This window comes from Homarus americanus, unplaced genomic scaffold (assembly GCF_018991925.1).
Source record: "Homarus americanus isolate GMGI-L3 unplaced genomic scaffold, GMGI_Hamer_2.0 scaffold16712, whole genome shotgun sequence".
In the NCBI taxonomy this organism is placed as follows: Eukaryota; Metazoa; Arthropoda; class Malacostraca; order Decapoda; family Nephropidae; genus Homarus; species Homarus americanus.
Window position 1 is genome coordinate 1280073 of NW_024757794.1, and position 15106 is coordinate 1295178.

General features: G+C 38.7%; 1 protein-coding gene across 1 annotated transcript in view; it reads left to right on the top strand.

Annotated features, from left to right (window-relative positions):
- LOC121857662 (nuclear pore complex protein Nup93-like) overlaps window positions 1-15106 on the top strand; it is a 63688-nt gene that overhangs the window by 20484 nt on the left and 28098 nt on the right. Inside the window, exons 6-10 of the mRNA XM_042353723.1 lie at window positions 755-893; window positions 7437-7535; window positions 8446-8551; window positions 14685-14731; window positions 14852-14996. Of these exons, the coding sequence (XP_042209657.1) occupies window positions 755-893; window positions 7437-7535; window positions 8446-8551; window positions 14685-14731; window positions 14852-14996 (536 nt within the window). The remainder of the gene's footprint in view (window positions 1-754; window positions 894-7436; window positions 7536-8445; window positions 8552-14684; window positions 14732-14851; window positions 14997-15106) is intronic.

The following is a 15106-nucleotide window of genomic DNA, read 5'->3' on the forward strand; positions in this document are numbered from 1 at the left end:
AAATAATGTAAAAAATTGGATTTTAATCCCAAATTTTTGCGATGAATGTACGTATTGCGATCCCATTTTTAAGTGCAGATGATCATAAGTCGGATGGAGGTAACTTGGGGGCTGCCTATATATAGAGTATAGCTATATAGTTTAAGCTATATATATTAACACAAGACCACATCCTCCCCCAAAATAAAATTGTGGAGTACTGTACCATGCCATACACATATAGATACACAGATACTAAATACAGGTACACATCTGTACATAACAGTACTGTCCAAAAATAATTACCTACACCTTTCTCCCACTCTTTGCAACAATTTAGGCATGGTGAAACGTTTTCAAAGTGTGTGAAATCCGTAAAATTGATATAGTAATATGCAGATTGTGTGTAATCATAAGCAGAGAGACACTAAGTGTTGTGGTGGAGGCGAGGCTGAGGGGTAACGAGGCAACCAGATGCAGCCAATGACAACCATTCTTTTACACGGCTGGCCAATAGAAACGTGCTTGTGCGGGTTCCTTGAGGGAGGAGGATGACGGTTAGCATGCTCCCAGGCAGCATCACCTAGACATTTCTGCGTGGCTGGCACGTGGTGTTCCAAAAAGTGTTATGCTAAAACAGAATTTTGGAAAAGATAACCAATTTTGTGTAAATTATATTTTTAACATAGGATTTTCTTTTTTACTAAGCACTTTATTAATATATCCAGTTCACTTCCCATATATTTACAATCTCTAAAGATGTTTTCTTTTACAGTTCCCCATCAGTCATAGAAATTGTGACTGCCTTGGAACAGTACGAGAAGAGTGAGTCAGGTCGCCTGTTGCCTGACATGGAGAAAAAACTGAGGATGTCATACAAAAGAGCTGTTAAGAATTCTCCTGATCCATTTAAAGTAATATTGATATTTTCAGTTATTATCATATAGGAATGAATTTGTTATACATCTAAACCTCAGAAACCCTGAAATTAGTTATTTATGGTTTTGAATGTCTCAACACCTTCACTCTTGATGTGAACAATTACCAGTACAGTATTTAAAACTCACATTAATCATCTTGTACAGTATAGTGTTGATTTTTTCAAATAATTTTTTTCACAATTCTTTTGTAGACAAAGCTATTTTTTGTTTCAGCTGCAAGTTATAAGATACAGGTAAACATCAATGGACGATATCTCGTTCAGCAATATTCCACTTTAATGATAGTTGTGAATTAAGACCATATCGCTATGTACAAAAAAAATTAACTTTAATTACATCCATCGATATCCATTGGTTGGATTTTTTTTATCTCTAGTGCAAACTATGGGTTTTATATACTCAAATTGGTTGTTATCTTGCAAGGATTCCAGCAATGTAAATTATATTTTTCTATGTCAAGTCAGTGACAATTTATAAGGAAACAATATTTAACCCTATGCACCACCATTGGTTAAGGCAACTTTGGCTGCACTTGTCAGCCGCGGCAATATCTACCCCCACGCAGCCACACGGTCAACTCATGCACTACAGTCCTGCACTTGGTACTTTGTTGATCGCATCTCCCCGCCATCGTGTAGCTCCATGATTATTTTATCATTCAGCATCGTTAGCTGTATATACATTGTACTTATCATCAGTGATTGTTTTATTTTCTTACAATAAGAGGACAGCACTAACATTTAGATATTGAGATTGAACTGTTATGGTGACTGTGAAGTGTTTTTTCTTTTTTTTTTTGTTATTTTTTTTTTACTACTACTACAGTGCTTCACCTCTGTTCTGAAAATAATGTGAGCAGTGTCAGCCACAATCATTGTATTTACATTACAGTAAACCCTCGAAGATCCGGACCCGGGAAATCCAGATTTGGGAAGATCCTGACAAAAAAATTTGGGGGTTCTGGGCTAAGAAGCCTCCTAAGAAACATTCCCAAATCAGAGCAAAGAACATTTTAGGCCTGTGGGCGATGCTTGACCACAGTCAGTCAGTTGCTTGGACACAGGTTCCCATGGAGGTGGGAAACATAAACAGAGTTGACAATTGTTGTTTATGGGAATAATATTTCATTCACTCTAGTAATGATACAATGTTTCTTATTATGTTATCATAGGTAACTACATGATTTATATACAGTGGGGTATGCTATAACGAACGGATCCTACTACGAATATTCCTATAACGAACAGTTTTACCTATAAAATTGAGAATGCTATAACGAACGCAACTCCTACAACAAACGCGGATGAATACGGGACTATTTCTCCTGGCGCATGAATATTGTTGTACCGCGACCCACAACATGAGCGAGCGTCAGGCGCCATCTTTGTCTCATTGTGTAGCCAGTGCACCACTGTTATTGTTGAAATTTCGTCTTTTGATGTTTAATTTCGCATTATTTGTATAACTATTTTGTTATACAAGTATACAATTGTAACAATGAATCGTCCAAAGCGAGTTAGAAAGCTAATAACTTTTGAAACTAAGAAAGAAATTATAAAGAAACGTGAGAATGGAAGAAGCATTGCGAAACTTAGTGATGAATATGGGATGGCTAAATCGACTGTATGTACGATTTTGAAGAATAAATAGGAGTTAAAAACTGTGCAAGTGGCTAAGGGAATCTTTAGACTTAGCAAAGTAAGGTGTAATGTGATTGAAGAGATGGAAAATTTACTCTTAGTGTGGATAAAGGAGAAAGAAATGGCAGGTGGTAACATTAGTGAAGCTATAATTTGTGAGAAGGCTAAACAATTGTTTGAGGACCTAAAAGCCAAGACTCCCAGTGGAAGTGATAGGACTGTGCCAGTGTTTAGGGGTACCTGCATGCTGAATAACACTAAGGTAAGATAAAGTACCGTATTTTTTAAATTTTCCACAGAATTTTTTCAGTGTTAAGTGGTTGTATTTGGGGGCCTGGAACGGATTAATCCTATAACGAACGAATGCTATAACGAACAAGGTTCTGGAACCAATTACGTTCGTTATAGCATACCCCACTGTACGGTAATTTTCTTTACTGTATTGTAAGTACAGTTGTACCCCACTTAACGCGGTCAATTGAACCCAGAGGGTCCCGCGTTAAGTGAAAACCGCGTTAAGTGAATAACAGAACATATGGGATTAATTCCAATAGAACCCAGCCCGACCCCCAAACTCCACTTTTTGACGACAAATAACTATGTTGTAGTAAAAATAACATCTTAATTTTATGATGGTACATGCACACAATTAATACTTAAGAGAAATAGAGAAATACAGTCGCCAAGTTAATGTCCATTCAAATAATGGACTCAACTCCCTCCCCCTCTTCTCACACTACACTCACTGGCTCTTCCCTCTGAGAAATTTTTTGGGGAAAACCAGGTATAGTAATAAATAATTCCTCAAACTAAAGTTAGGATAATATAATTGACATTGCTGGATTCCTTGTAAGACCAGGAATATTTTGAATATAAATGTCATATATTTTTCACAAAAGATAACATATTTACTCAGAATAAACTTTACATCTAAAATTTGTATGTCTAATGCAAAATCTATGATGTTTATATTCAAAATGATCAGCAAATTGTAAGAATTCCAGCAATGTAAATTATATTCTGGCCGGATAATTTGTATGAATTTTATGAGCTAAAACAAATATCTTCAGTTAATAAAAAAAAAAAAATATTCTTCGACACTATCTGTCAATCAAAGTACCCCACCTTGCCTTCCCCCCCTCTTCCAACCGCGTGGTCAGTCCCAACCCTCCCCCCACCCCCCACCAATCCTCCATTCAAGAGTTTTTAACATTTAGTATTAAATAATACCTCAGATTAAAGTTAGGATAATATAATTGACATTGCTGGATTCCTTGTAAGACCAGGAATATTTTGAATATAAATGTCATATATTTTGGACAAAAGATAACATAATTACCTAGAGAACAATTTTTATCTAAAAATTGTATGTTTAATGCAAAATATATGTTGTTTATATTCAAAATGATCACCAAATTATAAGAATTCCAGCAATGTAAATTATATTCTGACCGGGTAATTTGTATGAATTTTATGAGCTAAAACAAATATCTTCAGTTAATAAAAAAAAAAATAATTCTTCACGGGTAACAGATGGTCGGTCGGTCGGTCCCTCCCTCCCCCCCACCCCCCACCAACCGTCCCAAGGAGATGTGTGGGATAACCACTAAATTTTAATAAATAATACCTCAAACTAAAGTTAGGATAATATAATTGACATTGCTGGATTCCTTGTAAGACCAGGAATATTTTGAATATAAATGTCATATATTTTGGACAAAAGATAACATAATTACCTAGAGAACAATTTTTATCTAAAAATTGTATGTTTAATGCAAAATATATGTTGTTTATATTCAAAATGATCACCAAATTATAAGAATTCCAGCAATGTAAATTATATTCTGGCTGGGTAATTTGTATGAATTTTATGAGCTAAAACAGGCAGTCAGGCAGGGTGGCGGGTGGGGGGTGGTGCGAATCTAAAAATAGCTCTCGAGCCGGACACTCACCGCGTATATGATGAAAAATGCCGCGTTAAGTGAAAGTTCAGCTTTGGCAAGGCACCGCGTATATGCGAAAACGCGTTAAGTGAAAGCGCGTTAAGCGGGGTAATACTGTATGTGTGTGTGTATGTGTAGACACACACACATACATACAAATAAATATTAATTGGAAAATCCTCTCACAAATAATCAGAAACAAAAACATTAAAAATGTGACAGTCTTCCCTCAAATTCGTGCTCTATTAATAAGTAATAGAGCACGGACTTGAGGGTAGACTCACATTTTTTATAAATTTGTTTCTGATTATTTGTGAGAGGATTTTCCCATTATTATTTGTATGGTTTTTGTGTGTGTGTGTGTAGAGACACACACACAAAACAGGGAACCCCCTGTGCTGTATTTTTGTTGTGTCTTATATTATTTATTAATCGGCAGAAAATCCGGACAATTGGCTTTCCCGGACACGTGGTCCCCCTTTTTTGTCCGAGGGTTCACTGTATTATCGTTTGCTCTGTTTTTGTGACAATTGTTTTTGCTCTGTTTTTGTGACAATTGTTTTTGCTCTGTTTTTGTGACAATTGTTTTTGCTCTGTTTTTGTGACCGTGAAGTGAGCAGTGTAACGTTGAAAATGTCTGGGAAGGCCAAGGCATCCAAGACAACCATGTCTCTGAGGTGAAGCTTGACATTGTGAAGGGGTATGAGACTCCCCAGAGGCTGTGTGTGAGTCAGAGTGACGTCTCCACTCCACCTACAAGGGTCCCCTTAGCCTCGAATAGGACATGTGATAATGACAAAGGCTTATTTTTTATGATGTGTTGAGTGGTCTCTAATTGTTTTCTATTGGTTTTACAGTATGGTCTGGATATATAGGGTCCAAGGATGTACTAATCAATGGGGAAAATAGCGTTAAGTTCTGGAGGCTAATAAAAGTGACTAAACTTAACATAATTAGTTTATTTTCTTACTAATTAAAGCACCAATGAACACTAAGACTCAGGAACACCAGACTCAGGAACACCAGACTCGGCAACAAACCCAACACTGCCACCCTCACTTCACAATCCCACATCTACATAAATGAACAAACGAAAAATATTAGTAACAGTATTATATCTTTTCCATTAAGCTTTCCATTCTCTTCACTTTTCACATTACTAGCAACCCATTTACACTCACCTTAGAAGTCTGAATCTGCAGCAGAGTTGGCTGCTGACTTGAACTAGGAGGAGTGGCACTAGTACACTTAGGCAACTTGGTAGACAGTAGTAGAGCACGTGGTGACCTTGACTGGAGAGCGAAAGAACAGCATCCACATGTGGCAAGAGCTGAATCATAAAGACTGTGCGGAAGAGTGTGAATGCATGAGTGAGCAGCCATGGTGGCGCCTCTGGAATTTTTCTGTTGGTGATACATGTCCCTTTGAACTCCATGTTATAATGCTCCCTATCTATAATATTTGACTTAGTAATGGGTTTTTCAGGAACCTAATCACATTGTTTATCAAAGTTTACCTGTACTTTTTTCCCTTTGCTCCTTCAATGTAAGTCCTGTTGTATCTACCAGTAATAAATAAGCTCCTTCTCATTTCAAAAAGGTTTCTTCTCTTCATTACCTCACATAATTACCAAATTAATTCTCCACTTGTTTGTTTATATCCCATTTTATCAATTCAGTTTCAATTTCAATTGTTTATTCCTTGATAGAGGAAGCGGGATCCTAGTGCTGTCACTGTGTACCCCTGTACAATGACACCAGAAGCATCTGGCAAGTGTGACAAGTATATACAGTATAAATATTATAAAGGGGCTTACTAAAGCCCAAGGAAGGAAGGATATTCCTTTAACACATAATCAATATTATTTACAAAATATCTGGCCAGTATGGGGAGGATCATCGTGTCTCCGTCAGGGGGTCGTGGAGTGGTGGTCCAGCAGGCGTCACGGAAGCGTTGTGTGTGGGGACATCTTAGGAGGTAGTGAATAAGGGTGCTGCTGTCGGGTCTTCTGCATAATGCACAAGAGCGTTGCTCAGGGGATGCGGGGATACCAATCTCCCAAGCAAAGTCATACCCAATGATGATATGGGCAGCAATCACGTCCCCTTTCCGCGACCCTTTCCCTTAGACGTACGAGAGGTCAGGAAGTTTACGGAGGACATCGTGCCAGGTGGGCGGGGAGTCCAGGGGGATGGCTGCTTCCCGAGCTTCTCTCTGTTTGCGGCGAATTTGGGTCCTAATCTGTAAGAGTGTTCGAGGAACAACGTAGTCAGGTGTGGCCTTGTTGCAGCCAGTCTTGGCAAGGCCATCTGCTGCCTCATTCCCCAAGATACTGACATGACTAGGTATCCATAGGAATGTCACAGGACAGCCTGCATCTTGAAGTGTGGATGTTAACCCTCGTATTCGGATGATGAGGTCCTTATTTTCCCCTGATCCAAATGCAATCCCGTCGAGAGCAGACCTGGAATCGCAGCAGTCAAGCAAGGGGCAGAAACCATCTGCTTCTTCCTCAGCGAGAAGGGCAGCAAGGAGGGCTATTAGTTCAGCCTGAGTGGAGGATGCCCCGTCAGAAACCCCATTTTATCTAAAATGTTTCAGTACATCACATAGGCTCAGTGCACTTCCTTTTACATATTTTGGTCTGTTGTCTTATTAATTTTGTTATACAATTTTATCTGTTTTCAATTCCCTTTTTGTTTTTATAATTTCTTAGTTTCTACTGCAGTCATGTATGATACAAAATGCTGATGGGTATTAGAAGAACAATGTATAAGACTTGGTAATATTATTGAAAGGATTTTTTCTTGAATTATCATTGTTATAATGAATCACCATTAATAGGGAAAGGATCATTTATTATTGAAGCAGTGATTAGTGAATTTCTCACAGGGCTAATGCTTTACGGAGTATTGTAATGTTTTTCTTTGTAGCGAGCTGTTTACTGTGTCTTGAGCCGTTGTGACCCACATGAGGACCATGGTGATATTGCTGCTACAACGGATGACTACTTGTGGCTCAAACTGTGTGTGGTGAGTAACACTGACTTTTTTGCTTCAGAATTTAAAGATGAGTGTGATTTGGCCAGTGGCTGTGGCACAATAATCCAGTAAATTAGAATACAATACAGGTATATATACCTCAGTTAATGAAAGGATTGTGCTCCTGAAAACCCTATCATTAACCAAGTAATTGTAAATCAAATTATAATTCCTTTGTTTACCATTATAAATAAGTAGCTATGTTCCTTGGAAAAAATGTCCAATACTAAGTAAAATGACTCTGCAACACAACTTCATTATTTGTATGCATAAAAAAATTAAAATGCAGTACTGTATACTGAGGCAACAGTTTAATAAAAACAAAAATCTAATTTATTTAATTCCTTGTGTTGAATATTATTGTCCAACATTTGCCCAATTAAATATTAAAAGTGGTATCCCTATAGTGAATGGGTAAGTGGAGAGTCTACTAATCTTTATTGTACTGGGTCCCCTTATGTGTTGACTATAATCATCCGTCATTATGCAAATAAAATTTTTAAAGTGGCATCCTTGTAGTCAAGGGGTTAATAGTTCCTAGCATAGTTGACTGAGAGAGTCCTTAAGCTTCTTTTCTTGGTGATGGATAACCTTTGTATTAATTTGGAAATACAATATGTGCTGTAATGTAAGACCTACAGAAGGAGACAATGATGTTTGGTACAGTAGTTGTGTGTAGCAATGATATTAAAACCGAGAACTGAATTAAAATCACCTGAATTTGTGGAACACCTGTAAAGAACATTATTATGTTGAGACTACTAAGTAAAATATTTAAGATGACAATATATTTTTTTTGGTAACTTCTTATTTTGGTAACTACAGCTGTTGTGTATTTTTATTATAAGTGAGTATAGATTGCAATTTCTCACTAAATAATTGACAAACTTCATATTGGCAGGTTGATTGTGACTCATCACCATCTGCTTCAACCTCTAGCAGCAGTAGTGCTCAGCAGGATGTACTCTCTCTCACTCATCTACAGAATCTTCTTTATGAACAGTATGGTAAGTTATGCAGTAATGATCAGTTGCTTGTTGAGGCAATTTTGATACTTTTAGAATCTGATATTCTGGAAATAATAGCATGCATGAATGACTGAGAGTTCAGTGATGATTTGCTGCAGAATGGTGATGCTAGGTTGAGAAATATATTTGTTTTTTATTCTTAAAAATTTGTTTATAGATTATTAACTAAAGAGATTCATTCATTAACCCTCCCAAGCATTTTGACATGAATCACGTTAATCGTGTCATTAAAACTAATTTGGGAAAAAATAATGATACCATATTTTATGGTATATAAGATGCATTTTTTGTCTGAAAAATATCGAAAATATCAGTCTGCAACCTGTATGTGAGGTTGTAGTCTCCCTTAGTCTAATGAATCACCCAATTGCTGTCTAGGCTAAATTCTACCTCGCCCAACTCCAGAATTGAAAATATGTTGCTGCTTACATAAACACATGACAGTGAACTTCCTCTAATCCAGACTAATTGGGGGGCTGTCTGGTTTGACCGAAATTGTGTGTTGGGCGGTGTTTGTATTACAGGTTGTACCTCTCTAGTCCGGCAACCTCGGGACCTGACCGGTGTCGGACCATGGAAATTTCCGGACAATGGAAATTCACCCTTTTACTGGATAGATAGTGACTTGTGTATACACTTGGAAGCACTAGCACCACTTTCACTGCTTCGTGGTCTCTTTGAAGACATATTAAAGGGTTAATTGTTGTACAGTAGGTTCTCAAATTTCGCGAGTTTTTAATTCAACGTTTTTTATTTGGACACAAAAAAAAAACACTGCTCAATTTAAAATTTCGACGCCGAAAACTTGAATTTCGACGGGTTTGACCGGCCCGCCAACGTTCAGACATGCACAATTGTGTAAACAGCGCCATTTCTCGATGTACAAAACATTCATTATTGTTTATTACTGAATGTCTTTTTGATTGAATTAATGTTTATGTGTTCAAAATGAACAATACAATTTATTAATAATACGTAGAATATTAAAACACACGATGAGACGAGACGGTATTGTTTTCGTTAATGTTTACAAAACCAGTGACTTATTGGTTTTACATATAAAACTGAAGAAAATAAGACCCTGGTTGTAGCTGTAGTAAACTTAATATGGTTGTTTTAAGTAATGTTATTTAATGTTAATAAATGGAACAATGGAAGTAGCTAATCATTAATGGTAAAAAAAAAGTGAGATCACGTATGTAAGTGAGCACATGTGTACAGTGATCCCTCGGTTAACGAGCGCCTCGGTTAACGAGATTTCGGTTAACGAATTACCTTCCATAAGATTCTTAACTTCGGTTAACGAGCAATCCCTCGATTAACGAGTTTTTTACGAGCCGACTTCAACATGTTTTCGCTTGCATTTGGTGGTCCACCAGCTGTAGTATTAGTCCACCAATACAGTAATCGGTTTTAGGGCTTAAATTCCTTACTATTTTAGTAAATATCAAGAAGTTTACACTATTCAATAATTTTAAAAGTTTATTATTAACTTTTTTAGTCATTTTAACAATTATTGAACATAATTGAAGGTAAAGAAACTAGTTTCTGGCCTGCCATCCAGCCTCTTAACACACCAGACAGGTGTTAGTCTCTCTCTGTTTTCAGTGGAGGTAACATCTTGCTTGAGACTCTCTTCAACTAAATGCTTTTTTTCTGTGTTTCCAATCAAATTATTGGTCATTTTGAAATTTATTTTACATATTGACAATATATAATGCAGTGCTGTGTTGATTTAAATAAAATAATCTTGAATTACACCAAGAGAACTAAAATTTTATGGGTGAAATGGCACCATGGGGTGGCTTCTCTTCTACCCCAATGCCTTCTCTTCTTCCTTCTCCTCCACCCCCATTCTAATTCCCATCATCATCATCATCATCCAGGAGCCTTCTACATACACACCTCAAAGTAAGTGTACTTTTCTACCTTTTTTGTTGAATTTAGGCAATTTTCGGTGAGCTGGAACCAATTACCCAAAAACCCATTGAAACAATGGTTTCGGTTAACGAGCAACCTGCTGGAACGGATTGTGCTCATTAACCGAGGGACCACTGTAAACATATCGTCATTACTCTACATAAGAATATGAAAGCAACAATTATTTACTGTTCATATATATATTAATTAATGTTTCTGAATTTAAAACAAAAATTCCACCCACCAGTGGTGGTAAAGTTGAAAACATAAAGACAGCCAATGTTGTTGTGTGTGTTTTTACTTGGATGACGAAGTTGCCAAGCCATCAGGTTCAACTCTAGCTAAAGCTGTAGAACAAAAGAACTTTTCTGTGTTGTTTTTAGTTTTTATTTATTTTTATATGTGTTATTTTCATTGGTTTATTAGGATGTTGCTTTATTACAGGTAGTAATTCGCCAAAAAAGTAGGGTAAATAAGGCCAAATTTAGCCAAACATCGAAAGTACAGTACTAGACTCAAATTAATTTTCTCCATGGGCAAACTAAAATCGTTCCAGACCATGGGAGTTTCCGGACCACAGAATGCCGGACTAGAGAAGTTACAACCTGTATCTATATTGCAGGCTATTAAAAATAAAGTTTTCCTCACTCATACGATCTTGGTTGCTTGGTGCTAGCGCTTCATACATCTGTACTCAGTGAGTTTCCCATAGTGATACACATGAACCTCCTTGAAAGAAAAAATGGTTTAGCTTTGATATTCTCAGTATTGGACTAAAGAGGAAATATCCAATTTAAAATATAAGCTTAACTTTTATCTTTAGGAAATCTCTAAATTGTACTGTACACTTAAAACATTTGCATTTGTAAATGTTTAATCTCATGGTACAGTATTATCATTTTTTGTTGTTCATGTTCAGTTGGAGCTGAACTTGTTTTGACCTTCACCCTGAATGGAATTTATTTTTCAGTACATTATTCTCTCGATTTAACAGAATCTGATATAACGAACGCTCAATTTAGTGGAAGGAATTTTTTCCATTATATTTCATTCGACTTAGTGAACTAGTTTGCTAAATCGGGATCAATTCTATTCATACGCTCACACCTACGGAAACACCAAAAAACATGTGTTCATTGGAACATTAGAAACATTATTCATGGCTTATTATATACTAGTGGGTTTGGTGTTTGTTTTCAGTTGTTTTCTATTATTTCCTAACTTTCTTTTCCAATTGATAGCTGTGCCTGTTTGACTTTCTCCCCCACACCACTTCCTTTCTGAGAGACTTTTTGCCTGATGTATAAGCACAGTAGTTACTGGACCGAGAGGTAAATGTGAACAACACATGCGGTGGCGGCAGGACACATACTGAGCGGATGTAAACAAATCTCGCGCTCCGAGCGGTGCATTTGGCGTGGAATTTAGTGGAATCTTGTTCGATTTAGCAAACTAGTTCACTAAATCGAGTGAAAATAATGGAAGTTTGATTTAGCAGAAATTTCAAATTAACGGAAATGGGTGGCTGTAATTAGTTAATTAAATTGAGAAAATACTGTATTTGTACGTTTCTTAGCTGTACAGTACCAGCAGCTATGTGTTTGGGTAGATAACTTACTTACCTAATATAACGTTCCTAGGTCAAATATAACTTAATTCTACTACACTACCTGCACACATTAATTAACTTGACAATGATAAATGGCCTAATGTGTGTTTAAATTTACTCATGTTTTTGGCTGCTTTACCTTATGTCTTATAAAACTAAACCTAGTCACTGGTATATAAAGAAATTTTTTAACTTTTCATAGTATGAATTTTGGTGCAGGTGTTTGACCTGTATAGTGCAGGTGTTATGACCTGTATGGTGTAGGTGTTGTGACCTGTATAGTGCAAGTGTTATGACCTGTATGGTGTTGGTGTTGTGACCTGTGTAGTGCAGGTGTTGTGACCTGTATGGTGTTGGTGTTGTGACCTGTGTAGTGCAGGTGTTGTGACCTGTATTGTGTAGGTGTTGTGACCTGTGTAGTGCAGGTGTTGTGACCTGTATTGTGTAAGTGTTGTGGCTTGTATGGTGCAGGTGTTGTGACCTGTATTGTGTAAGTGTTGTGGCTTGTATGGTGCAGGTGTTGTGACCTGTATGGTGCAGGTGTTGTGAAATGTATGGTGCAGCTGTTGTGGCCTGTATGGTGCAGGTGTTGACTTGTATAGTGCAGGTGTTGTGACCTGTATGGTGTTGGTGTTGTGACCTGTGTAGTGCAGGTGTTGTGACCTGTATGGTGTAAGTGTTGTGGCTTGTATGGTGCAGGTGTTGTGACCTGTATTGTGTAAGTGTTGTGGCTTGTATGGTGGCAGACATGTAAGGTGCAGGTGTTGTGAAATGTATGGTGCAGGTGTTGTGGCCTGTATGGTGCAGGTGTTGACATGTATGGTGCAGGTGTTGTGGCCTGTATGGTGCAGGTGTTGTGGCCTGTATGGTGCAGGTGTTGACATGTATGGTGCAGGTGTTGTGACCTGTATTGTGTAAATGGTGTGTGTTGTGGCCTGTATGGTGCAGGTGTTGTGACATGTATGGTGCAGGTGTTGTGGCCTGTATGTGCAGGTGTTGTGACCTGTATGGAGTAGGTGTTGTGGCTTGTATGGTGCAGGTGTTGTGACCTGTGGTGCAGGTGTTGTGACATGTATGGTGCAGGTGTTGTGGCCTGTATAGTGCAGGTGTTGTGGTCTGTATGGTGCAGGTGTTATGATATGCATGCAGGTGTTGATATGCATGGTGCAGGTGTTGTGGTCTGTATGGCACAGGTGTTGTGGCTTGTATGGTGCAGCTGTTGTGGTCTGTATGGTGCAGGTGTTATGATATGCATGGTGCAGGTGTTATGATATGCATGGTGTGGCTTGTATGGTGCAGCTGTTATGACATGTATGGTGCAGGTGTGGCCTGTATGGTGCAGGTGTTGTGACATGTATAGTGCAAGTGTTGTGACATGTACGGTGCAGGTGTTGTGACATTATGGTGCAGGTATTGTGACACGATGGTGCAGGTGTTGTGACATGTATGGTGCAGGTGTTGTGACCTGTATGGTGCAGGTGTTGTGGCTTGTATGGTGCAGGTGTTGTGGTCTGTACAGGTGTTGTGGCTTGTATGGTGTAGGTGTTGTGGCTTGTATGGTGCAGGTGTTGTGCCTGTATGTGCAGGTGTTGTGACATGTATGGTGCAGGTGTTGTGACAGGTGTTGTGGTCTGTATGGTACAGGTGTTGTGGCCTATGCAGGTGTTGTGGCAGTATGGTGCAGGTGTTGTGGCCTGTATGGCAGGTGTTGTGCCTGTGGTGCAGGTGTTGTGGCCTGTATAGTGCAGGTGTTGTGGCCTGTATAGTGCAGGTGTTGGCCTGTATGGTGCAGGTGTTATGCCTGTATGGTGCAGGTGTTGTGCCTGTATGGTGCAGGTGTTGTGACATATATGGTGTAGGTGTTATGGCTTGTATGGTGCAGGTGTTGTGGCTTGTATGGTGCAGGTGTTGTGGCTTGTATGGTGCAGGTGTGGCCTGTATGGTGCAGGTGTTGTGACCTGTTTGCAGGTGTTGGCCTGTATAGTGCAGGTGTTGTGGCCCAGGTGTGGAGTGCAGGTGTGTGTGTGTGTATGGTGAAGGTGTTGTGGCCAGGTGTTGTGACTGTATGGTGCAGGTGTTGTGGCCTGTATAGTGCAGGTGTTGTGGCCTGGCCTGGTATGGTGAAGGTGTTGTGGCCTGTATGGTGAAGGTGTTGTGGCCTGTATGGTGCAGGTGTTGTGGCTTGTATGGTGCAGGTGTTGTGGCCTGTATGGTGCAGGTGTTGTGGCTTGTATGGTGCAGGTGTTGTGGCCTGTAAGTGCAGGTGTGGCCTGTATGGTGAAGGTGTTGTGGCCTGTATGGTGAGGTGGTGTGGCCTGTATGGTGCAGGTGTTGTGGCTTGTATGGTGCAGGTGTTGTGGCTTGTATGGTGCAGGTGTTGTGGCCTGTATGGTGCAGGTGTTGTGGCTTGTATGGTGCAGGTGTTGTGGCTTGTATGGTGCAGGTGTTGTGATTAAATATGTATGGGAAGAGGACTGGGGTAAGCTGCACAGTACAGTACCTTAGTTTAAGGATCACACTACAGTATTGTCCTGTAAATGGGTAAAGAAAGTATAATTCATTAATTTTTTCTTGACTTCACAGGAGAGTCCCATTTCAATGCATACTATCAGCCACTTCTCTATACATCAGTGAGTATATTTTATTGTACTGCAATGAATGAATAACAGAATTTCAATACAAAGTTAATCTGCATGATGAGTATTATATAACTATAAATTTTTGCTCATATTAATGATTGTGGATTACAGATTTTGCTGCAAACAGCCCAGTTTGAAGCTGCTGTTGAATTTCTAAGTCGAAAAGAAGCTTTGAGATGTCATGCTGTTCATGTGGCTCTTGCATTGCACGAAATGAACCTTTTGGCTATACCTGCAGAAGTTCATTCCCCAATGTGTAAGTACAGTATATATATTTATATAGTGTCTCTCTCTCTGATGTGTGTGTGTATGTGGGGTAAGGTGGAGGGTGAGCGTTCATTGTACCATACAGCAGTATACCATGCA